This window comes from Sturnira hondurensis, unplaced genomic scaffold, assembly GCF_014824575.4.
Source record: "Sturnira hondurensis isolate 20B ecotype Veracruz unplaced genomic scaffold, ASM1482457v3 Scaffold0008640, whole genome shotgun sequence".
Taxonomy (NCBI): Eukaryota; Metazoa; Chordata; class Mammalia; order Chiroptera; family Phyllostomidae; genus Sturnira; species Sturnira hondurensis.
Genome location: NW_028081271.1, coordinates 22,680,839 through 22,706,446, shown reverse-complemented (window position 1 = coordinate 22,706,446; position 25,608 = coordinate 22,680,839). Strand labels below are relative to the sequence as shown.

Sequence of the window (25,608 nt, the reverse complement as noted above, 5' to 3'; positions counted from 1 at the left end):
GAAAAATAAACTCAAAATCCATTATAGGTCTAAAAATAAAAGACAGTAAGACTTATAGGGGGAAAAAACCAGGGGACTCTTTTGTGGCCATGGGTTCAGAGTTTTNCGGGAATGCGCGCTGTCTTCAGGGTGGAGCCGTCACAGCGTGTACTTACTTGTCACAGGTCATCTACCTGCACATTCAAAATGTATGAATTGTATGTACACTGTACCTCAGGAAAAACAGTTTTTAGAGCAAGAAGGAGAATGCTGCTCAGAAAGCTGCCAGGCCTATTTTCTCGTCACTAGCAACGTAACCGGACTCCTAGCCCCGAGGCCGCAGGTGACTGCAGGGCTCTCAGAAGAAAAGACGTGTTTGTGTTTGGCCTCAGAGTGGACTTCACACTCCCATTTCAGTATGGACATATCTGAATTTGAAAATTCACATCTGAAAGAAGACCAGAGCAAACAGGAAGGATACTCATGGTCATGAGTCGGAGGACTCAGCACAGATGCTGGGTCCTTCTCGGGTCGATCTGTGACCTGAGATCCCGATTAGAGTTAACACAATTTCAGTAGAAATCCCAGTGGGATATTCTGTAGATACACACAGGCTGTCCTTAACATGTATACTGAAGGTAAAGAAACCAGAAGAGCCAAAACAATTGTGAAAAAGAATAAAGTTGAAGGATTCACACTACCTGACTTTAAGACTCTCTGTAGAGCCGTGAGGCAGTGTGTTGTTAAGGACCAGATCAACGTCGAGATGCACAGAGTAGAAATAGGCGGCACGACTATGACAAATTGACTTTCAGCAAAGTCCAAGGCACTTTAGTGGAGAAAGACAAGTCTTCACAAATGGTGCTGGAACCGTTGGACAGCCATATGCAAAAAAAAAAAAAAAAAAGAATCTTGACCTAATCTTTACACACTGTACGAAAAATAAACTCAAAATCCATTATAGGTCTAAAAATAAAAGACAGTAAGACTTATAGGGGGAAAAAACCAGGGGGCTCTTTTGTGGCCATGGGTTCAGAGTTTTGAGATGGGATACCGAAAACAGAGCTCATAAAAAAACATTGGGAAATTGCACTTCATTAAAATGTAAAACAATTGCTGCATGAGAAACACTGTTAAGAGAATGAAAAAGATAAGTCATAGACTGAGAGAAAATGTTTGCTAACCCCCTTTCAAAGGACTTATATTCACAATCTATAAAGAAATCTAAGAAAACCTAGTTTAAAAAAAAGCAAAACCTTTGAACAGATACATGATCTAAGAAGGATATCAAAGAATGGCAGATAAGTCCATGAACAGATGCCCACATCACTTGCTCTCAGGGAAAAGCAAGTTGCAAATCACAGTGAGACATCATCACACACCCATTTGAATGGCTTTGGTGAAAAAGACAGTGCTAAGTGCTGACGAGGGTCAGGAGCAGTGGATCTCTCATGCAGTGTGGGGCAGCTGCTCAAGGAAATGGCTAGGCAGCTCCTTATAGGATTAAGTACACACTTGCCCACTCCTGGGTATTTACCCTAGAGAAATGAAAAGTTAAATTTACATGAAAAGGTGCATCTGAATGTTTATAGGAGCTTTATTTGTGATCACCCAAAACTAGGCAGATTATGCACGGGGTGAATAAACTATGGCATAACCCTATGTTGGAATACTACTCAGCGTTGTAAAAGATGAACTGTTGACACCTGTAGCAACATGGATGAATCTCAAAGGCATCATGCAAGTAAAAGAAGCCAGTTTCAGAAAATTAAAGAGCATATGGCTTTATTTATATGACATCCTAAATAAGACAAAAGTATAGGGACAGAGGCCCGATCAGGGGTTGTCAAGGCTTACTTAGGTTTGGGCAAAGGATTTGATGACAGGGAGCTTTGGGGAGTGACGGAACCCTTCTCCATCCTGACCCAGATGAGGGTCGCAGGAGCCAACTGTGTTCGAATCAGGGCTGTATACACACAGAGACCATTTCTTGCATGCAGATTTAAAAACTGGTGATAAAATATCCATATTGGCATATACAGCCTCAAACTACATAGTGAGGCGACATTGGTGCTGGTGCTTCCTCTCCCGGGTAGCTCCTCCCTGCTGTCTGTGGGAGTGAATATTAACGTCACCTCCTCCATTCATACTGAGTACCGGCCACAGATGAGCGCCCCTTAAACACACCGCTTGATTTAACTGCATGGGAGTGACAAACCATATTTAAGTGCTTCGATTTTTTTAAAAAGGTTTTTCCTAATAGCTGAACCCAAATGTCACGTGAACCGCAAAGCCTTTGTTTTCCAGCTCTAAGCTATAAAGTCACAAAAAGAAACTGACATTGCTCCCATTCTGGCTTTCTAGCAGGTGTGTGTGTGTGTGTGTGTGTGTGTGTGTGTGTGTGTGTGTGTGAGTGAATGTGAATGGCATGTATTTTGATGTTTCAGTTTATATTTCCTGTTCTAAACAGACTAATGGTCAAGGGCATGGAACATAGAGCTAAACTGCCTGAATTTCGCACCTGTGTGACCTTGAAAATGACTTTATCTCCTTGGGCCTCAGTTTGCTTGTTAATGAAATGCAGAAAATAATACTGAACTCATGTGTTAACAATTTTTGTTTTAATTACTATACTCTATGCAAATGTCCTCTCCCCTGGATTATAAGCGGCTTGAGGTCAATAGATCCTTATGTACACTTCTTGTTCCCTGTAGCACATAACAGATTTAGTTTAAAATTGCTTATTTATCTATCTGACTGAGGAGGTGTAGAGAGGACAGGCGTAGACACTGCGTGTATCCCGCAGAGGGACTGAGATCATTTCCATTTCATTTCTGTAGGTGAGAGGTCATTAAATCAGCAGCGTCGCGTGTCAGATTTGATTTTAAAAGAGGGCGGTTGCGCTTTAAAATGGCTTTTTTAAAATCCCCTGGTTCTTTTGAAGGTAAAGGATTTTTAAAAGTAAGTAGGATCTGTTTTTTTTTCTTTTTTGAGAAAAATGATTTACTTATTTCCTAAGCTTTAGTGACTTAAAATTTGCAGACCAGTAATTTATTGAACAGAAGAAAACCAAACAGACCATAAGAATATCTATGAAGACAAAAAGGGTAAACATCTCAGTGATTCTGAGGTTAGTTTAAGAAAATAGAGGCCAGTCCAGATGGTGATAGAGTTACAGGCTGTTAGCCCTGTACAGGGGCCCTGGGGATCCGATGTAACCCTTACTGTTCTACTGGGTTTTCGTGAACTAGTCCAGGCCCCATGCCCCCGTCTTTTCCTCAGTAGCTGAATTTTCTGCCTTAAGTTTCCCAGATAATCAATTGAACTCTCTACTTCATTTTCTCTATCTAGCTATAAATTTTTTGTTTCATGTCCAAAGTAAGTACTGAGGTATAAAGGTAAGTATTGCTTTTTTATACTTATTTTTCAATAAAAAGCAAGCTTCCAAAATTTTCAGCTATGACTGTATTTTCTTTAGGCAAATTACAAAAAGAAGGTGCTTTGTCGAGAGTCTCTGATGAAAGCCTCAATAAAACTCAGGAAGCGGAGTCCCCAGTATTTAAAGAGCTCCCAGGTGCCAAGGCGAATGACGACAGCACTGTCCCTCTCACGGGGCCAGCCGGGGAGACACCAGTGGCTCCAGAAGGCACATCAGTGGGCAGCCACCCCCGGGCCTCTTACGGTAAGAGCCACGCAGAGGGCTTGGGCTTGCCTGGTGGCAGAGAGCCGTTCCTCGGGTAAGCAGCTGGGCCTGAATGTGGGGGGGTTAGGTTTTAGTGCACACAAGTGTCCCCCGGTTTTATATTTTGAGAAAACCCAGGGGCTCAGGAGGTCTTAGGACACTGTCCCCTCAGTCAGCAGAGCAAGATTACTCTTGTCCTGTGCTTTTCTTTCAAGAACTATTTATAGAATTATTTATGGTCTTATCAGTGGCACCAAGGGTGCCCACGGTGCCTCCGTGCAGCCCGCCTAGCTGTGCGTGCAAAGCTTTCATGCTGCAGAGTCCCCTCACTGCCGAAGGTTGGCTCGTCCGGCTCCACAAGGAGCCTTCCTCGTGAGAGACACAAAGGGAAACCTTTATGGAAACCACGGTTCCCATGGAACCACGGCAGCTCCCACCAGAGAACCACAGAAACCTCAGAAGACAGCAGGACTGTTCTAGGGGTGTCCTTTTGTCTCATAACATGTGTAGATGATGACGGGCGAGCGCCAGCCTCTGCCAGGGCTGTTCGGGCAGCTTCCCACCTCCCCCCGGTGGGGCCCTGGTACCCACTCTCTGCAGACGTGGTCTCCGATTTGGCCCAGAGAGAGCGAGTTGAGTTTGCCCCACAGATCTGAGAGACACGGCTGTTGAGAGTCATGGTTGGCCTTTTAAGGAGCACCTAGACTATCTCTCACAGCAGGCTGGGGTTGCCCCTCACACATCATGTGTTCTGAAATGAATCCCTTTGGAACTGCCTTTTGCCCCTTATGTGTGAAGTTTTCTAAAATATGTCCCTCATAAGGATTCTCCCTGTATTGATTACTAGAAATTGTGAAGAATGCTATAGTAATTTCTGGAAGACACTTTTTAGAACTTAAATCACATTATTTAAAAAATATCATATTATCGGTTTTACCCGTTTATAGTATGTCTCCAAGTTTCTTTTTTATTTTGATCATGTTACATGTCCTTTATAGTCAACTAGAAAATAGGCACGTGGAAAAAATCCGAATCCTCATAATGATCCACCCTCACCGAGATCACCATTATGAAACAGCAGGCCTATTTCCATCTAGACGTGACTTCCATTCAGAAGGTTAGAAAATGAGAGCTCCTTTTAACCCTTTCCAGGAAGGGCCCTGTCCATGACGCCCGGCTCCGTGAAATCGCCCATCTCCAACGGCACGTTCGGCTTCGACAGCCACAGGAGGAGTGATGGGCACGTGTACCACACCGTGCACAAGGACTCGGGGCTCTACAAGGACCTGCTGCACAAAATCCACTCGGACCGGGGCCCCGAGGAGCGGCCCGCCCAGGAGAACAACTACAGGCTGCTGCGGCGGAACAACAGCTACACTTGCTACACCGCGGCCATCTGCGGCATGCCGGTCCACTCGACTTTCAAAGCCGCTGACCCGTCTGCTCCAGAGGACAGTGAAAAGCTGGTGGGTGACACCGTGTCCTATTCTAAAAAGAGACTTCGCTATGACAGCTACTCAAGCTACTGCAATGCAGTAGCCGAAGCCGAGATAGAGGCAGAGGAGGGAGGTGTGGAAATGAAGCTGGCATCTGAGCTGACAGATCCTGACCAGCCTCGAGGGGACCCTGTGGAAGAAGAGAAAGAAGAGAAAGACACCCCCGAGGTCCACCTCCTGTTCCATTTTCTGCAGGTGCTTACTGCCTGTTTTGGATCCTTTGCACACGGTGGCAATGATGTGAGGTAAGGACGGCGGTCATTGAACAAGTGTGTGCTGAGGGTCTGCCACGTGTCAGGCACTCTTCTGGGCGCTGGGGTACAGCAGTGAACAACCCAGACAAAAGTCCCGCCAGTCGTGGTGGGGGTGGGGCACAGAGTAAACAAAGAAATGAAGTAGCACATGTGATAGGCTAGACAGTGATAAAGTTCAAGGAGAAAATAAACTGGGAGGGGGTTGGAGCTGCTGGAGACCACACTGTTCGATAGGCTGCTCAGGTAAGGGCTCGCTAAGTGAGATCTGAGAGGGTGAAGGGAGCCGGCCATTGAGCATCTGCAGGAAAAGAATTTCAAGAAGAGGGAACAGCAGGTGCAAAGGCCTGAGGCAGGAATATGCCTGGTGTGTTCTAGGAAGAGCTGCGAGACCACAGAGGGAGAGTGTAGACTGTAAGGCCAGCGGGTCATGGAGTCCTGGAATGTGTAGGAAGTATGTACAGATATGTAGAGGGCCCCTACTGTCTTTCCTAGTTAGATAGTTAGTGACAAGTCGCTTGGCTTTTCCAAAGCCTCAGTATCCCAGTCTGTAAAATGGGGGTAAAATTAATACCAACCTCATAGAGCTTTCATGAGGATTCAGTAAGATGCTTTATAAATGTGCTTAGGACAGTGTTCCTTCTGTAGTCAGTTCCTATACATTTTCGCTATTGTTATAATTTTTATGCAGGGCCAGCATTCCTGTCCAAACCAGGGAAACATGCTGTTGTTGCATTTTTTGTTGCCCAGTTACATGGCACCCCGCTTTCAGCCGTGGGTTTCTGCACAACGCCTGCCTGCACGCGAGTGCATTCTGGTCTTTTTTTAAGGAGCCTTTCCGCCAGACAAGAGGCCTGGACATCTTTTGTTCTGCTCAGTATTAGACGGGTCTTGCCGTGTTGTTTGCTTTCAGGCACTGCGTTTGATCCTGCTTTAATTTTTTGACTGCTGGTCCCCAGACCCACCCCACTCCCTCATCCTCTTTGTCAGGGATTCTTTATTGAGGGACTGGTACTGAGCAAGTGTTAGGAACCGGGTCCCTGTTCTTCAGGAGGTTGAATTCCAGTTAGGGAGATAGAAATACGCACAGATGGAGAAGTAAGAAACCACCCCCAAACAGTATTTCAAGGCCAAAGGAAGCGTTTAGGCAGTGACTCCTACAGCTGACCAGAGTTGAGGGCACTGGTGTACAGTTGGAGGCTGGTTTTGAGGCTTTTGCGTAGGGATGTGGTCTGGTAACAGCAGTGTTCTGGAAATAATACTGTGACAGTAAAGGGGGGCTTGTATTCATCCAGCACACGGGTACTAGGTTTATACCTGGCCTCAGAGCTAAGTCATTTGTAACTTATTCTGATCCTTCTCCAGGGATCAGAGGTTATCAGTGGTGTCCGTCAAAGACAGGGAATTGGAATCTCAGAAATGTGGCAGTTGGTGCCCAGGATAACACAGCCAGAGGGAAGTGGCTTGAGAGCCCGTTCCTGTGCCTCTCCCCCCACACTCTGTCCGCGGGAGCCCAGACTGGGGCAGGAGGAGGGGACTGGGCTGCAGAGGCCATTCAGAGCCCGTGCGTGGTTCTGCACGTGAGGAGCTTGGGAGTTATCGCCCCATCCTAAAAACAGGTGAAAACCTGGACAGACTGAAGAATCAACAACTGTTTTTTTGGTCCCAGGAGAGCAAGGAGGACACAGGGCAAACCCTGGCCCCCAACTTCGGAGACACATTCAAATGCAGAGTCACAGAGGAGAGGCTCCTGAGTGGGGGCTGCTATGGGAGCCAGTGGGCCCAGGAAAACCTGAGCCTCACAGGAAATCCCACAGGCGCAATGGAGACAAATCTGAGAGCTTAAACACTCCAGGGGGACCCAGGGCTAGAAACAGTTAAAAAGAAGAACAACCGATACCCTAAGAAAGGAGAGAAAATAGAATCATGAAAAATATTCAGTTAAGACAAAACAGAACAAAGAATAAGGGTAACAAATAGAAAACAGTAATAAGTATGATAGATATTAATCCAGGTATGTCAAAATCATTTTGAATGTCAGTTTAAATGTACCAGTTAAAAGACAGAGATTGTCAGACTGGATCAAAAAACAAGACCTAACTATATGATGCCTATAAGAAACCCACTTTAAAAACACATGCAGGTTAAAAGTAGGTGGAAGAAGGACAATAGGCTAATGCTAATCTAAAAAAAAAAGCAGAAGGCCCTGGATGGTGTGGCTCAGTGGCATGAGCATGAGCCTGTGATGCAAAGGGTTCCTGGTTCGATTCCCGGTCGGGGCACATGCCTAGGTTGCAGGCCAGGTCCCCAGGGTAGGGGATACAAGAGAGGCAACCACACATTGATGTTTCTCTCCCTCTTTCTCCTTCCCTTCCCCTCTCTCTAAATAAATAAATAAATAATGTATTTTTTAAAAAAGCAGAAATAGCTAACTATATTAATTTTGGACAGAGCAGACAGGGACAGAGCCAGCAGGATATCAGTAAGGATATAGTTGAACTCAACAACGCCATCAGTCAGCTGTATACTGTTTACTTTCATAGAGTTCAACAACAGGAGAATTCACATTCTCCTCAAGTTTGCATGAAACATTCAGCAAAACAGACCATAAAATATACCTGAATACACTGAGAAGAGTAGAACTACAATGTCTGCTGTCAGACCACAATGAAATTAAGCTACAAATCAGTGAAAGAAAGATAAGTAGAAAATTGCAAATCTGTGGCGATTACATAACACACATGTAAATAACACATGGATCAAAGAAGAAACATTAAGAGAAATTTTTAAACTAAATATTTTAAAGAGAATATTTAAAGAGAATATTTAAATAGTTTAAAGAGAATATTTTAAACTAAATGAAAATAAAAACAAATATTTGTGGGATACAGCAAAATAGGCTTGGAGGACAGTGTATAGCATTGAATACATTTATTAGGAAAGAATAAAAAATCCATAATCTAAATATTCATTCTAGGAAACTAGAACAAAGGAACAAATCAAATCCAAAGTCAGAAGAATAAAAGAAATAGTAAGAGCAGAAATCAATGAAATTGAAATCAGGAAATCTATAGAGAAAATCAATGAAACCAAAGATTTTTTTAAGATCAATAAAGTTGATAAGCTTCTGACCAGGCTAAATTAGAAACAAGAGAGTGAGACCACAAGTTACTAGTGACAGGAATGGAAGAAGAGACATCACTCTAGATCCTGTGGACATTAAAAAGATAAAGCAGTACCCTATGCCCACACACTTGATGATGAAGATGACATTGGACCAATTCCTTGCATTAAACAATCTCAAAACTCACACAAGAAGAAATAGACCATCCAAATAAGCCTGTATCTGTTAAAGAAATTGAATCGATAATTAATAGTCTTCCAAAACAGAAAGCACCAGGGTTTGCTTATGAATTCTGCCAACATTTTAGAGGACAATATACCAATTCCCTGCAATCTCATGCAGAGGACAGAAGCACAGAGAATCCTTCCTAACTCAGTTTCCTAACTTATACAATTACAAGGCCAATGCTATCCTATTACCAAAACTTAGACAAAGATATTAGAGGAAAACTACAGAACAGTATCTCTCATGCACATAGATGTAAAAGTTCTCAACAGAGTATTAGGAAAGTGAATCCAACAGAGTGTTAAACAATTATACAGCACAACCAAGTGAAATGTATTCCAGGTATGCAAGGCTGGTTCAACACACAAAATTCAATTAATATAATACATCAAATGTAAAACAAGAGGAGTCGCATGATCATGTCAGTAGATTTAAAAAAAGCATTTAACAAAATCTACCACCTATTTATGATTTAAAAAAAATAAACCTTCAGTAAACTAGGCACAGAGAGGAACATCCTCAACTTGATAAAGACTATCTCCCCAAAACCAACTAACATCATATTTAATGATGGGAAACTCGGCTTGCCCACTAAGATCAGGAGCAAGTCAGGGACGTCCCTTTTTATCACTCCTTTTCAACACCTTAACTGAAGTTGTAGCTAGTGCAATAGGACAAGAAAAGGAAATAAAAGGTACACTGATCAGGAAGGAAGGAATAAAACTGTCTTTGTTCACAGATGACATGATTATCTATGTAGAGAATCTGAAAGAATCAACAAAAACTTCTGGAACTAACAAGCAATTATAATAAGATTGCAGGATATAAGGTTAATATAGATAAACCACTTCTGCACATGTCAACAATGAACAGGTGGAATTTGAAATTTAAAACACAATGCTGCAGCTTTTTGGCTGCAACTGCCATCTTTCAGTCATTCACCAAAATGACTAACACAAAGGAAAAGTTGGGAGAGGCACCCCTTATGTTCTCTAGGCCTTTGGAAAACGTAGAATTGTTCCTTTGGCCACCCACATATGTGCAGATCTACAAGAAAGGTGATATTGTAGATACTGGGGGAAGGGGCACTGTTCAAAAAGGAGTGCCCCCTGGGGGGTGGGGGGGTATAAGGGGACTAAATAATCATGGAAAATTATATAGTAAAGATCACATTTTTAAAAAAGGAGCGCCCCACAAATGTTATGGTGGCAAAACCGGAAGAGCCCACCGTGTCACCCAGCATGCAACAGGCACTGTTGTCAACAAGCAAGGGCAAGATTCTTGCCATGAGAATTAATGTACGTGTTGAGCATGTTAAACACTCTAAGAACCAAGAGAGCTGCCTGAAACATGTAAAGGAAAATGACCAGAAAAAGAAGGAAGCCGAAAAGAGGGGTACCTGGGTTCAGCTGAAGCACCAGCCTGCTCCAGCCAGAGCAGCGCACTGAGGGAGAGCCCGTGGTGAGGAGCCCGAGCTGCTGGAACCTGTTCCCGATGAAGTCATAGCAAGATAAGTGTAAAAAGGGAAAGACTCTGCACTGTTAAAAATGTTTCTGTTAATTGAACCAAAGTGTGATCTCCTCCCCACCAAAAAAATATGTAAAGGAAACTCTGTGTCCTGAAAGGAATAAATAAAAAATAAAACACAATATTATTTACATTATCATCCCTCAAAATGAAATACTTAGTTATACATCTAACAAAATATGTAAGGATCTATCTACATGTGGAAAACTACCAAACTGATGAATGAAATCAAAGAACAACTAAATGAATGGAGAGATTTTTCATGTTCAAGGCTAGGAAAACTCAATACTGTCAAGCTGTCATTTCTTCCCATCCTGGGATGTGGATAATGAGGGAGGCTGCGCCTGCATGGGAGCAGGGATTATATGGGAAATCTCTGCACCTTCACTTCAGTTTTGTTGTGAACCTTAAATTGCTCTAAAGGAATAAGACCTTAATTACAAACTTGGAAAAAAAGAGAGCTGTAGCTTCTCCCCCAAAGGCTGTCCAGGGCCCGAGATATGGTAGCAGGCTCGGGGAAAGTAAGTGAGCACCTGGGTCACCCCCCGAGCTCATGCCCCGATCCTGCCTCCTGCTGGTGACGTGACTTTAGCGTCAGTGAAGTGGGAGTGACAGCACCTCGTTTGCTGGGTGGGTGTGAAAACTAGTGATTAGCAATGTCTGTGGTCCTATGGTATGGGACCCGACATGGCCGGCCATAACTGGTAGCTAATTTTAGTAGCAGTGCTGGCAGTGAAAATGAAAGAAATAGGAAAAAAAGGAATAAATAAGAACTTGATTTGTGTGTCCACTTCTTGTGATTTTTCAGTACAGTATCTATAAAAAGCTACCATAATAAGTCCTGTGCACATCATGGTGGCTACTATAGGCCCTGGCCGGGGAGCTCAGTTGGTTAGAATGACATCCTGATGCACCAGGGTTGCAGGTTCCATCTACCTTATGATCCGGCAATCCCACTTCTGGTTATTTACCCAAAAGAATTGAAAGCAGGGTCTCAAAGAGATGTTTGTACACCCATGTTTATTGTGACATTATTCACAGAAGCCAAGAGAGGGGATGTCTGGCAGCGCATGTCTGTCCGTGGATAAAGAAGGTGGTGTGTGCACACAGTGCCATAGTTGGCCTTGAAGTAAGGAAGGGGGTTCCTAACTCATGCTACAGTGCAGGTGAATCTTGAAAACGTTACACTGTGTGACATAAACCAGTCTCTAAAGACAGATACTGTGTAATTCCACTTATGTGAGGTACCTGGAGTGATCAGGTTCATAGCAACAGTTGGTGGTTTCCAGGGGCGGGGGACAGGGGCGAAGGGAATTATCGTTTAATGGCTGTACAGTTGTAGATTCCCAGAGTGAAAATGTCTTGGAGTACTTTTTACAGTAATGTGACTATACTTGACACTGCTGAACCATACCCTTAAAAATGGCTAAAAGGGTAAGTTTTCTGTTATTTTTTTACCACAATGAAAAAAATTAATAAAGCTTTTTTATTACCATTATATAGGCAAGCCACACTATAGTGAGAAGGGCTGTTCTCAAGACGGAGAAGTCTTGTGTACAGTGTGCGGTTTGTCTGTCCATACAGTGTTTGTGTGACTCATCTACTTTATTCATTCACCCAGTAATGCCATCGGTCCCCTGGTAGCTTTGTGGCTGATTTACGATCAAGGTGCAGTCCTGCAAGAAGCAGCCACACCCGTCTGGCTGCTGTTTTACGGAGGAGTCGGCATTTGCACGGGGCTCTGGGTTTGGGGAAGAAGAGTGATCCAGACCATGGGGAAGGACCTCACTCCAATCACGCCGTCCAGGTGAGCCAGGGGCTGCAGGGTGGACTGGCAGGGCTGGCCCCTGGAGGCCGTGCACAGTCGATAAGTCTGGGCCCTCTCACGCTGCTGTTATGCCCCGGCCCCTCAGCACAGCCACTCTGCAGCTGGGAGTCGCAGTGAGGAGGGCCAGAGAGTAGCAAACCCCACCTTCGCAGGCCACCCATCAGCGCCCTCCCATGGGCCCTGTCCACAGTGTCACTGAGATGAGCGAGATAAAACTAGAGGGGTGGGAACATGGAAGGAAGGAGAAGCTGAAGCAGAACAGGAGGGAAGAGAAAAAGAACCACCTGGTAGCCCCTCATCTTTTGCTGGTGGTCTCCCCCAGCGTGTGCTCCTGAGAGCAAATGGGGAGCAAGGGTGTGCCTTTCCCGAAAATTCTCTGCCACACCAGCTCCACCTGCTGGAGGGAAGCAGCTCCCACCTGCCGCCCCTCTGGGGCTTCTGGGCACTTCCTCTTGCAGCCACTGCCCTCTGAGGTGGGGTCCCGACTCCCGGGGTCTGCGTGGTCCTTTTTTCTAATCTTTAGGTAGATTGGGGGTTAGATAACAAACTCACAAGAGAATTTTAGAAGGATACAATGAAAAGTTGAAACTACCTATTGTAAGAAATCTTTTTTCCATTATTATATTAATTTTAATAATTCTTTTATAAAATTGACTTCATGAAAAATTAGTAATCTGAGAAAATTCACTTTTTGGTAGTAAGAACACATTTTTAAAATGAGAGTATAGTTTTTTGTACGCCAGTTCAAAAATGACAAGTGACCATTTTTTACACAGCAGGAATTTCTGACCCACTTACAACAGTGTGTGGGTTTTGAAAACATTCCAGAAAAATAAGGCTCTTCGGGGCTGTAAACAGTGCAGTGCAGAGCCTTGGTGTGAATCGTTGTCATTGTACAGCAGTTTCTTGTTCTGTGTGTGTCATCTGGCCCTGCCAGAGGCTGACAGTCGATTCAAAGGAGGTTCTGGGGAGACTTTGGCAGCCTTGGGGTGTCTGTGGGGCCAATACAAAGGGTGCCTGTGATGTGTCTCCTGTCTCCCCCGCAGCGGCTTCACCATCGAACTGGCCTCCGCGTTCACAGTGGTGATCGCCTCCAACGTGGGGCTCCCCGTCAGCACCACCCACTGCAAGGTAGGCCCCTGCCGTGCCGTCCTTCCTCCAGGCAGCCAGGACCAGTCCACCGTCACCCAGTGACACTGGGAAGAGCTTGTCGCACTCTGTGTGTTGTTGTTTGTGAAAAAACATGCCCTCCCGGTTTGCTGGGAGTGCTCAGTCAAGCATTGTTGGACGTGGGGGTGTTTGCTCTTCTCGGACCGTCCCCCTCGCCCTGGCCCTTGCTGTTCACACTGCGACGCCTGCAGTCGTGTGGACGTGGCGTTTTCACGCATGCCTGGCAACGCTTTCCCTCCTTCGATGTGTGCTTCACTCTTTCCATGTGTCCTGTTTCTCTGTCATTGTTTCCACAGTGGATTGTACATTGAAGTCATGTGTGTGTTAACCATATTCGTGGGCTCAAATGGGGCAGGCCACGCAGTTCAACCCATTGCAGGGGACTGGGAATTGGCAGTGGAACTAGAGAGGAGCAGAACCGTCTCAGTGGAATTGTGAGGCACGGTGTTTCAGTTCTTTTTCCTTATATGATGGTCAAAGTGACTGTACTACCTTTGAGTAAACCCAAATGAGGGTTAATGCGCAATGCTGCCCACTGCCGGGGTCTCTAAACCTCAGGGCGGTCAAGAGGGAGTTCCTTGCTGTAGGGTGGAATGTTGAAGCTGTAAGAAACCTTAAAGATAATGAAGAGGACTTGGGCTCTGTCAGTGTCAGGCAGTTGTCCACGGTCACTCACGGTGGAGCCAGGACTAGAGCCCAGGTCTAATAACCCAGGTCTGGAAAACTGAAACATCTCTGATGGGTCACCTATAGACAAAAATATTCCCTAACTTCAACAAAGCAAAAGTCACCTGCAGATTTTTACTTTTATTTTTTCGCTTGTATCATTCAAAAAAACCTCCTTTGGCCTCGGCTGGTGTGGCTCAGTGGACTGAGCACTGGCCTGTGAACTAAAGGGTTGCCACTTCGATTCCCAGTCAGTGCACATGCCTGGGCCCCCAGTCAGGGGTGTGTGAGAGGCAACCACACACTGATGTTCCTCTCTCTCCCTCCTTCCCCTCGTTCTAAAAATAGATGTTTTTTTTTTAAGTAAACCTCCTTTGTACGTGCTGTGTATGAGGTACTGTTTTAAGCACCAGTGACCAACCACCATCTACATTTACACACCATTTGAAAACTCCAGCCAAGTGTGTTCTTAAGCAAACGCCATGCCCAGGCAGCATTCGTGGGGGTGCTTTCAGGGGCCTAGCTGAGCCAGCTGGAGCTCTTCAGCTCGGGGAATCAGCCTCATTGGAGCGGGTTTCAGTTTGTTTTGTTTTCCTCTTTCCTTCCGTTTTGCTAACAGATATAGGATAACTTCAGCTTCCACAAATTTCACTGTAAAAATTACTTCCACTGACTGCATCTGTAGCGAGTGCGCCAGGCACTGCGTTTAGTGCTTTATACAGGGATGGGCAAAAGTAGGTAAATTACCAGCCATCGTTACTTAAAAGATGCATCGTAAGTGAAGATGTGAAATAATAACAATAAGAAGGAAAGTAATACAAATAAATAATACAATAAATAGTAAATAAAAAATACAAAATAAACTCTGCTTCGTGTGCTCACATCTGTAAGCCCACCCCTGTATGTGCAGAATGTTGTTTAGTCCCCCTGGGCACCCTTTGAAGTCGGTCTTGGCATTCCCAATTCACAGATAAGAAAATAGAGGCTCCCCAAGTTCAGCGGCTTTCCCAAGGTCATGCACTTAGCATATGATAGAGCCATCAGACCGTCACCTCACGCTCTGTACCTCCTGGTCATAGTAATCATAATCGAGGTAACCAGTCACAACTACGATGCGTGGGGCAGGCACTCTGCTGGGCACTGTTTTAGATGCCCTGTGAATAACTAACTGTTCAGTCCTCCCCTGGACCTTTGGAGGCGAGTGCTAACGTTATGCCAGTGTTACTGACAAGGACACCGAAGTGTGAGAGGTTAACCCACTTGTCCAGTATGTGGACATGACTGGTGAGCAGCCCGGCGCCTGCTCTCCAGTGCTCTGCCCACCCGCCTCTCCAGTACAGAGGAGGGAGGCAGAGAAAGGCAGGCGCTGTCCCCTGCCGTACTCCAGCTGTTGTGACTTTTCTAGCTGCAGTTATTTAAAAGTTCCAAAAGAGCACGTGTTCACTGGAGCACGTCGAACACCACCACGTGGAGTGAACAGCAAGCGTCTTCCCCCACACTCCACCTCAGCTTCGATTCACTGTGATGTGTGGGAGCCCAGAGGAAATGCGTGTTACTAAATATATTCTTTCCCCAGGAAATGGGGCTTGGACTTTTCTGTAGGCATAAATAGTCTTTTGGGCTGCTTGAAAAATAATATTACACTGTCTTTTTAATGATTAACCCTGCACTTGAGGAAGTCTAGTGAAGGCAAACTTTTTAAAAAAGATTTTATTTATTTATTTTTTTAAAGAGGGGGAAGAAAGGGAGAAAGAGAGGGAGAGAAACAGCAGTGTATGGTTGTCTCTCACACACCCCCATCTGGGGACCTGGCCCGCAACCCAGGCATGTGCCCTGATTTGGGAATTGAACCGGTGACCCTTTGGTTCGCAGGCCAGCGCTCTGTCCACTGAGCCACATCAGCCAGGTTGAAGGCAAACATTTTTATACCAGTTGAAAGATCTCTGGAAAAAACAGCTCAAGTTTGGTCTTTCTATATTGTTTTTGTTACTTACCAAACTATATTTGTAAGTTAACTTACACTGCTCTATAGAGTGAAGTGTTATAACCAAGACTGCTAATTTTGCTAATAACACTACATTCTATAATGCAATATGATAAAAATGAGAAGTATAAAATGCCTATAAAATTACATTCTTATGTAGTTACCTTTAAATGTCATTTCCCCAATATTTTTATTCATACTAAAATAAGGAGGTGCTACTAAGGATTTATATCCCGTTTGTATGGGACCTTAGTGAATCAGTGTGTTATCATTACCCTAAAAGAGCTGTACGAATTACGTGATAGGTTTGTTTCCTTAGAGCTGCAGATGAGTGTTAGAATAGCTTGTTGGCACCAAAATAAGTTACCTTAACATGGGATCACAGTGGGCATCATCCATCAATGAGGCTCAAGACAGAGCTCAGCTTGGATTCCAGTCTGTTTGTCCAGTGTCGCTGATCATGGACTTCGGGACAAAGCCCAGAGCTAGTTGCTATAGCAGTAAGAGGCCAGGGCCCTGGCTCTCAGGAGCAGGCAGTGGACAAAGATGCTCCTCCAAGTCCAGATGACAGGAGCACTAAGAAGAGTTCACAGGTGCCATCCCCCCGTGACACACCTTTGCACCCGGTGTTCCGTCTGCTCTCAGCAGCCCCCAAATGGCAAATGTGGGAGGTGTGGGAAGGTGTTAGGAATGAGGCCCTATGTGAGCGAAGCTGTGAACCTGGAAACATTCAGATTGTCGATGTCCACATAAAATCAGAACAATCCCATCAGGTTTTCCAGATAATTAGGCCCTGTGTTTGTGTTTGATTTTTCCGCCTCTCTGCTTCCTCTCCTACCTACTCGTTAGGTACTGACAGCAATAGTTTCCGTTAGAAGGTGGGGAAACGTTGGGAACTTGGCAGGAAAGAAAGGTGGAAACTGTCGTGTACAATGAGGTTTTTAAATTTATCTGGGTAGATGTGATTTACTCATGTTTCCTTCTAAGTGTACCAGTATTTAATACAGATGGGCTTCTGTGAGCTCTTCAGTAGGACGTCAGAGTGGGGTTCTCCAAAATGTCCTAATTCCGAATCGGGGTGGTTTGGGGTTGTTCCCTTCTGGGAATTAACCACATTGTTCCTCTTTATCCATGATACAGGTGGTTACTCAACCTGCCTTTGGATTTGGAATAGCTTATAGGAAACACGACTGACTTAAACTTTTAGGATTATAATTTCTAATTTAATTTTCTAGTTTTTGCCCTCTGGTCCCCCTACTTCTCAATACCTCTGTTGCTGTTCATGCCTGATGATGGCCTTAGGCTGGAAACACTCAGCTTCCTCGAGGGGGTAGAACCACGGGGAGGGGGGATGGTGTCGTGGGTGAGGGACATGCTGGTATCGGTTGGGAAATGTCAGTTCTCTCAAATACAGCACCAACCGAATTTATTTTTTACAACTTTACAAAATGGATCTTAAGTTAATTTGGTAGGTTAAATCAGCAAGAACATAAAATGATCTAAAAAGGAAAGATTATGGACGAGCTTGTACCTTTACATCTGTTTGTAAAACTATTTGGCGGTCGGGACTGAGGCCCTAGAATGGATGAGGAAACAGGCCTTCCTGAAGCAGCAGTCCGGGGGAGGCGCTGGGCAGTCATCTCGCACCCAGTGCAGTGGAGATCAGGGTGCTAAGTCTTGAGCAGAATGGGAGGGGTTTGATGAAAGGCAGTTTGTGTTTGATTTTTCAAACACAAATGGTATGAAAATGTATGTTTATAGACTGTGGCAAAATGTTAAAAATCAGTGGATTTTGGTAAAGGGTGTATGGAAATTCCTGCAGCTTTTCTCTAAGTTTCATATTATTTCAAGGTGTTTTTAAAATGTCCCTTTTAACAAGTAATCCATTTCAAGACACATTATTAAAGCCTAAATATAAGCTACATGAGTGTATGTTGGTCATGAAACTGTTTCTAATGGGGGGGAATGGGAAGCACAGTGGAAATGGGTGGATGAGTAGTGAAGGCGGGCCAACCTAACACGCGTGTGCCTCTTACATGCTGATCGTAATGGCTGCGAGTGCTGTGGGAAGACGCCCATGCACTGTTCACAGAAAGGACACAGTAGCATGCCCTACTATTTACAAATAAAGGTGTTTTTGTTTTTATTAAACACACTAGAAAGGAATAAATATGACAGTGGTTGGTTTCTGGGTAGTTATCCATATCTCATTATATAAACTTGCCCTAATATTATTTTATTACTTTTATGCTTTAAAAAAGTGTTCTGGGATAGGGGGGTGAGTGGAAGTAGAATGGAGTATGAGGGGGATAAATGGCAATAGAAAAAATGTAATTACAAAATAAATAAAATGTGAATGGGGAAAGTGTTCTGGGAAAGGAAGGGGGAGTAAATGGAACGGAAACCTGAGCGTGCTCTCCTTACCTGAGGTCCTCCAGGGCAACCGAAGCGCACTGCTGGGCTGAGTTCTGGGGAGACATCCAGTAACAAGCCGGGTTGAATCTCAGAAGCTAGAGGGTTGACCAAATGTCGGATTTACTAACTAACTGCCTTAAAATACGCTGTGTTTTTGGCATCCCCGTTTGCTTCCACGAGCAGTTTGAAGTGTTGGGTTTTATTTATTCCGCAATCAGACCCCGGGCCCTGTTTGAGCCTCACTGGCCACGGCTGGTTCTGCAGGCTGCAGGCGTCAGTGACAGGCCTCCTTCACGGGGCTCTGCAAGAGCGGCCCCTGCTCAACTCTGAGCTGCCCCAGAGCCTGAGTGAGATGTGAGACCTTACAGGCACTGCACTTTCTTAGGATTTTTAGGACACTTAAAGTGTCTGGTTTTTTTCCTTTTTAGACTTTCAATAAACCATAAAGTGAAGTGAAAGTTCATTTATAGAAAAATAATTTATTAGTATTAATATTCTAATTTTCAAGTATCTCTGTCATAATTCTGAGGCTTGATCGACAGTTTAGATTCAGTAATGTTTGTGCTCCATTTTATTTTATTTTTAAAAATTAACTCAAGTGCAAGGACTGCAAGGCAGTTTGAGGAAATGGAGAAACCCAGTTTAAAGTCAAGAGGCCTGAGTTCTAGGCCTCAGTCTGCCGTGGTTCGCAGTATCCTGGTGCCCCTGAGCCATCGAGGGCTGGGTTCTGTCCTCTGTAACATGAGCCACCCAGTCTCATATTCTCAAAGGTCTTCTCCAGCTCCCACATGTTATGATACTGTTATTCTAAGAGAAGAATAGATAATTGCCATTATGTAATCAAGCAGGTTCACATACTGGAGTAAGCAATATCCTACGTGGGGAGTATTTAAAACAGGGGCATTCATAGTTTGTAAGGTACAGAGTGCAGAGGAAACACTTAATTGGTCAAAGTTCCACTCAGAGTATATAGGTGGGGAAGTGCCTCAGGTCTGTATACTGAATAGAATAATCCTGAAGCAATTGTACCTAAAGCCTAAATGCTTCAGAAGCTTTCAGAAATTTTAAGGGAAGGAATTGGTAACTTTATAGTGTAATTTAAAGGTGATCCGGTCCACACTGGTTCGATGTGGACTTTGTGTCGTGCCTCAGTCTGTGGGCCTCTCCTCACTTTACACGTCTGTGCTCCTGCAGGTGGGCTCTGTGGTGGCCGTGGGCTGGATCCGCTCCCGCAAGGCTGTGGACTGGCGCCTCTTCCGGAACATCTTCGTGGCCTGGTTTGTGACCGTCCCCGTGGCCGGGTTGTTCAGCGCTGCTGTCATGGCTCTCCTCATGTACGGGGTCCTCCCCTATGTGTGATGCGCCCTCTTCCAACCAGTAAACAAGGGATAGTCTGGCATCGGGATGTGTGGGAGGCATGTGCCCGCACGTCACACACGTCCACGCATCCCGCCCACGCACGGGCTGTTTCTCACCAGCTTCTCCATGCTCCTTCAGGTGGCCCCAAACCACACTGCTCACCTAGGCGGTAGAGGCATCCTCCAGAGCTAACTTAACTACTGTACATAGTAATGTGCATTAAACTGGTATTGTGGTGATATAACGTGGTGCAGTTACTTATATATTAAATATACATATATATATATACTGTATACATAGAATAGGTAGCATTATTTCAAATATATTCAAAATGGGAGTGGAGGTAATTGCCTAGAATTCAATATTCGACAAATCTTTTGTACATAGCGATTTCAGTGGCAAATTTTGAGAACCTTTTAAAAGGAAAGCCTAGTTTGGAAATGCTGTGTTTCCCATCTAACTTACTGTAAGATGATGAGATACAGGGTGGATGGTACAAATCCGGGAAGGTGTGTGCATGTCGGAGTGCTATTGAGTAATACTGGAACCGGAGTTCACAAGTGCTTTCACTGAGGAGTCTGTTCATATACTGTGTATTGGTTTGTAATATATTATAATTGCTTCTGTAAATACTTAAAACTGTAATTTTTTAATGGTGTGCGCTTCCCTTATACTTTTTTGATCAGAGAATTTTGGAAAGTACCAAAGAAGCAGGGGAATAGTTTGCCAGTATTATATTTTCATATTGTTTGTCTCCCTTCCTCATTGATCCTGCCGTTACCTGGGCTGCAGCAAGGCCACCACACTCTGGCCTGCCCGGAGCAGTGGGTGTGGCGAGGCAGCAGCCCCCATCAGGGGCGCGTCCCGCTTCCGGTTCCCCAGCCGCCCCCCGCCACTGCTGCTGCCTGCCAGATGTGGGTCAGCCCCGCAGTGGCCATTCACTGTCGTCAGTGTAGAGAATGTGCAGNCTCCCTTCCTCATTGATCCTGCCGTTACCTGGGCTGCAGCAAGGCCACCACACTCTGGCCTGCCCGGAGCAGTGGGTGTGGCGAGGCAGCAGCCCCCATCAGGGGCGCGTCCCGCTTCCGGTTCCCCAGCCCCCCCGCCACTGCTGCTGCCTGCCAGATGTGGGTCAGCCCCGCAGTGGCCATTCACTGTCGTCAGTGTAGAGAATGTGCAGATGTTAAGGACACGTAACCAAGCACTACATCTCAAATCCAGTTCTAACTTTCACTCCTGTTCTCCCCTGCAATCGGAAGAAAGGAATTCTTGTCTCAAACACTGAGGCGAGTCCTTTGACACTCTAGAAATTTGGCCTGGGGGAGGCTGAGATACCAGACAATACACTGGATTTGAGGAGTTCCTTGAGGCCTTTACTAAGCTGAACATCTTGATGCTCTACTGTAGTCCCATTGGATTCTTTTTTGATAGTGGGAGGGAGAAGTATGACTAATGTTAGAGCCTGAAACTATGGAAATGCTGCTAAAATTTTTATATTGACAGACATTTTCTCGGTACTTCATTGTGATTTTTCATTAATCAACCATATTAAATTTATAATAAAAAATGCCCTCAAAGTTTGCCTCTGAAGTTTCTTTCTAAATATCAATATAATGTTTTTTGCCCAGGGTTTCCACAATCATAAAAGCTATATAATTTGGTTACCTCTGTTTTTCAGATAACCTTTCCCTTGACTACTATTATATGTTTGTGCAGAAAATGTACATGAGCAAGAGAAGGAAAGAATGACTCTCACCACTGAACATCCAGAAATCCCCACTGTTAACAAATGCATATATTGTTCCTTCAGTAATGAGTTACCTGATGAAGGGGTTTCTCATTCTAAAGCTGGCCTGATTGCAGGGCAGAGGACCTAGCAGGAAAATGCACATCCTTTCTTCTTGGTGTAAACATCCAAAAACAAAAAGACAACTACTTAGAGCTTCAGAAGGAAACTTTTTCAGCCTCTGCAGGAGTCATGAGCTCCAGTTCCTTCCTGAGCCAGGAAGAAGGGAGAAATGGAAGAAGCTGGCCAGGTGTTAAAAGCTCTTCATCACACAGCAATTTGCCCTTTCCATTGTTTAAAATGGCATTTTAGGCCTTTCATTTCTTCACTTACAATAAAAGCATAGATTCAAGAAGAAAGTTCAGTTTCCTTCTGAATTTATAAGAAAAGTAACAGCATGCAAGGACATAGTGGCAGTTTTTACAAGCCATGTCCTGGGAGGAGGACTGCCATCTGAGGCCAGGCAGGCAAAGTGGGCTGAAGGTCCCTCACACCGAGTCTTCGAATGACCGAGCACCCAACTGTGTCACCAGCAGTGTGCAGAGAAGCTTTGCCCACCGTTCCCCCAATTCCCCTCCCCGTGAGGGTGGGGGTGGGGAGGCGGGAATGCTGGTGGGGAGCTCCTCTGCCTGGGCCCCCTGAGAGTCTTTTTCTCCGAGTTAATCAGCCTTCCTCTCAAAATTCAAACACTCCTGGACAAGGGTTAGTTCCCATGTCCCTGGAATCCTACTGAGATTTCATCACCAGGTCACCCTGCAATGCATTAGAGAGGTGTTTGGAGCCCGAAGCAGCTCCCTGGAGACCAGTCTTCCAGTGTCTGGTCTCCTTGCACAGTGGCAGAGTCTGCAGGGGGCAGGATGGAGCCCGGGCTCCAAAGACAAAGTTCACTTACTTCATTCTATACCTTTCCAAAAGGACTGACCTTCTGAGCAAATATGTAAACATTTATTCATTTTCAACAAAATAATTTTAAAAATAGGTCTTCCTTGTCTCCTCAGAATAAGCTATAGAATAAAAATTAAAACCATTCCATGAAACAAAGTAGTAAAAGATAAAAATTGTACGAGCATATCAATAGATGTAGAAAAAGCAACTGGCAAAATCCAGCATCCTGTTATGATAATAACTCTCATCAAAGTGGGAATAAAGGGAACAGACCTCAACCTGGCCAGTGGGGCTTAGTTGGTTAGAGCATCCTCTGTAAACAGGAAGGTTGCAGGTTCAATTCCTCGTCAAAGCACACGAGCAGGTTGTGGGTTTGATCCCTGGTCAGAGCATGTGCAAGAGGCAGCCAATCAGCTTCCCCTCACATCAGTATCACTCCCCTACTCTCTTTCCCTCCCTTCCCCTATAAATAATTATTTAAAAAGGGAACATACCTCAACATAATAAAGGTCAGGAACAAGACAGGGATGTCCACTTTCACTGGAAGTCCTAGCCATAGCAATCAGAAAAGAAAAAGGCATCCAGATTGGAAGGGAAGAAGTAAAACTCATTTTTTGCAGATGACATGATACTACTTGTAGCGGGCCCTAAAGAGTCCATCAAAAAACTATTAGAATTGATAAATTCCGGCCAAGATGGGGGCGTAGGTAGAAACCGTTCGCTTCCTTACACAACCAAAAAGAGGATAACAACCAATCTAAAATGAATAAACAACCAGAAGCACCAGAAAATCAAACTGCATGGAACTCCAACAACCAAGGAATTAAAGAAAAAATCAACCAGACTGGTAAGGCAGAAAAACCGAGGCGAGGCAGCTGAGGGGTGGGGCTGACTGCGAGCTGGGTGGAGCTGTGCGGAAGGGACTGACTTAAGGGGAAAACTGAGACTCGGAGCTGACTGTGGGCTAAGGCTGGGGCTGCCATGGTGGGTAATACTTCCAGTGTGACTCAAGAGTCTGTTGGAAAGTGCGCTAGAGCTGAGCAGGTGAGCTGCATTGCTCCCTCTCTGGCCCCTCCCCCACAGGCAGCGCAGGAAGGAGGGTTGCCCTCCTCGGATGAATACCTAAGGCCCTGCCCTTTACAACTTGCAGGTGCACCAAGACAAAGAAATATGAACCAAATGAAAGAACAGAGCAAAACCTCAGAACTAAGCGATGAGGACATTACCAACCTAACTGATGGAGAATTTAAAGCAAGCCCTGGCAATCAAAATGCTCACAGAACTGATTGAGCTTGATCAAAAAATTAAACAACAAACGAAAGATACCCAAAATGAAATAAAGCAAAATATTCAGGAAACCAATAGTGATGGGAAGGAGACTGGGACTCAAATCAATGGAGTGGACCAGAAGGAAGAAAAAAATGACCGAACAGAAAAGAATGAAGAAACAAGAATTCAAAAAAATGAGGAGAGGCTTAGGAGAGGCTTAGGAACGTCCAGGACATCTTTAAATGGTCCAACATTGAAATTATAGGGGTACCAGAGTGGAAGAGGAAGAACAACAAGTGGAAAACTTATTTGAACAAATAATAAAGGAGAACTTCCCTAATCTGGCAAAGGAAATACACTTCCAGAAAGTCCAGGAAGCTCAGAGAGTCCCAAAGGAGTTGGACCCATGAAGGAACACACCAAGGCACATCATAATTACATTAGCCAAGATGAAAATGAAGGAGGGAATCCTAGAAGCATCAAGAGATAAGGAGACAATAACCTACAAAGGAGTTTCCATCAGACTGTCAGCTGATTTCTCAAAAGAGACCTTACAGGCAAGAAAGGGCTGGAAAGAAGTATTCAAAGTCATGAAAGGCAAGGACCTACATCCAAGATTGCTCTATCCAGCAAAGCTTTCATTTAGAATGGAAGGGCAGATAAAGTGCTTCCTAGATGAGGTCAAGTTCAAGGAGTTCATCATCACCAAGCCCTTATTATATGAAATGTTAAAGGGACTTATATAAGAAAAAGAAGATAAAAAACATGTATAGTAAAATGACATCAAATTCACAATTATTAACAACCACACCTAAAACAAACTAAGTAAACAACTAGAACAGGAACAGAATCATAGAAATGGACATCACAAGGAGGGTTAGCAACGGGAGTGGGAGGAGGAGAGGGGGAAAAGGTACAGAGAATAAGTAGCATAGTTGGTAGGTAGAAAATAGGGGGAGGGCAAGAATAGTAGGAGAAATGTAGAAGCTAAAGAACTTAGGACACATGGACATGAACTAAAGCAGGGGAATGTGGGTGGGAGAGGGTGTGCAGGGTGAAGGGGAATGAACGGGGGGAAATGGGACAACTAATAGCATAATCAATAGAATATATTTTAAAAAATACCAATGGTTTTTTTAAAATATTTATTTCTTTAGAGGGTAAGGGAGGGAGAGAAACAGCAATCAGTTGCCTTCTGTACACACCCTGACCAGGGACTGAACCCACAACCTAGGCATGTGCCCCAAAGGGAATCAACCTGTCAAACTTGCTTTGCAGGGCAACACCCAACCAGCTGAGCCACACTGGTCATGGCCCAGCGGCATTTTTCACACACCTAGAATAATCCGAAAATTTATATGGAACCACAAAAGACTGGATAGCCACTGCAATCATGAGAAAGAAAAACAGGTATCACACTACCTATTATCAGAATATACTACAAGGCTGTGGTAATCAAAACAGGATGGTACTGGCATAAAAACAGACACATACATCAATTGAATGGAATAGAGAGCCCAGAAATAAACCCACGCCTCTATGGTAAATCAACATATGACAAAGGAAGCAAAAACATACAGTGGAGTAAAGATAGTTTGTTCAATAAGTTGTGTTAGAAAAATGGGACACATATACAGGAAAAAGTGAAACTAGATCACCTTCTTATACCATATACAAGAATAACCTCAAAATGGATTAAAGACTTCAATGTAAGACTTGAAACCATAAAATTTCTAGAAGAAAAGATAGGCAGTAAACTCTGACATTTCTCAAAGCAACATTTTTCCCTAATATATCTTCCTAGACAAAGAAAACAAAAAATAAATACAAATAGGACTACATCAAACAAGAGGTTTTGCACAGCAAAGAAAACCATCAGCAAAACAGAACCTGAATGGGGAAGAATATTCATCAAAGATACAACTGATCAGGAGTTTGTATCTAAGATTTATAAAGAACTCA

The 25,608-nt window shown here is 44.4% G+C and overlaps 1 protein-coding gene across 5 annotated transcripts in view; it reads left to right on the top strand.

Moving 5' to 3' along the window:
• SLC20A2 (solute carrier family 20 member 2) overlaps window positions 1-20,667 on the top strand; it is a 100,042-nt gene extending 79,375 nt beyond the window's left edge. For 4 of the 5 annotated variants that reach the window (XM_037055475.1, XM_037055474.1, XM_037055476.1 and 1 more), the window contains exons 7-12: window positions 3,331-3,357; window positions 3,458-3,661; window positions 4,814-5,402; window positions 11,906-12,091; window positions 13,159-13,243; window positions 19,542-20,667. In XM_037055475.1, the coding sequence (XP_036911370.1) occupies window positions 3,331-3,357; window positions 3,458-3,661; window positions 4,814-5,402; window positions 11,906-12,091; window positions 13,159-13,243; window positions 19,542-19,706 (1,256 nt within the window). In that variant the 3' untranslated portion in view covers window positions 19,707-20,667. The remainder of the gene's footprint in view (window positions 1-3,330; window positions 3,358-3,457; window positions 3,662-4,813; window positions 5,403-11,905; window positions 12,092-13,158; window positions 13,244-19,541) is intronic. The other variant, XM_037055479.1, reaches the window with a different exon arrangement.
• Window positions 20,668-25,608: the final 4,941 nt, after the last annotated feature.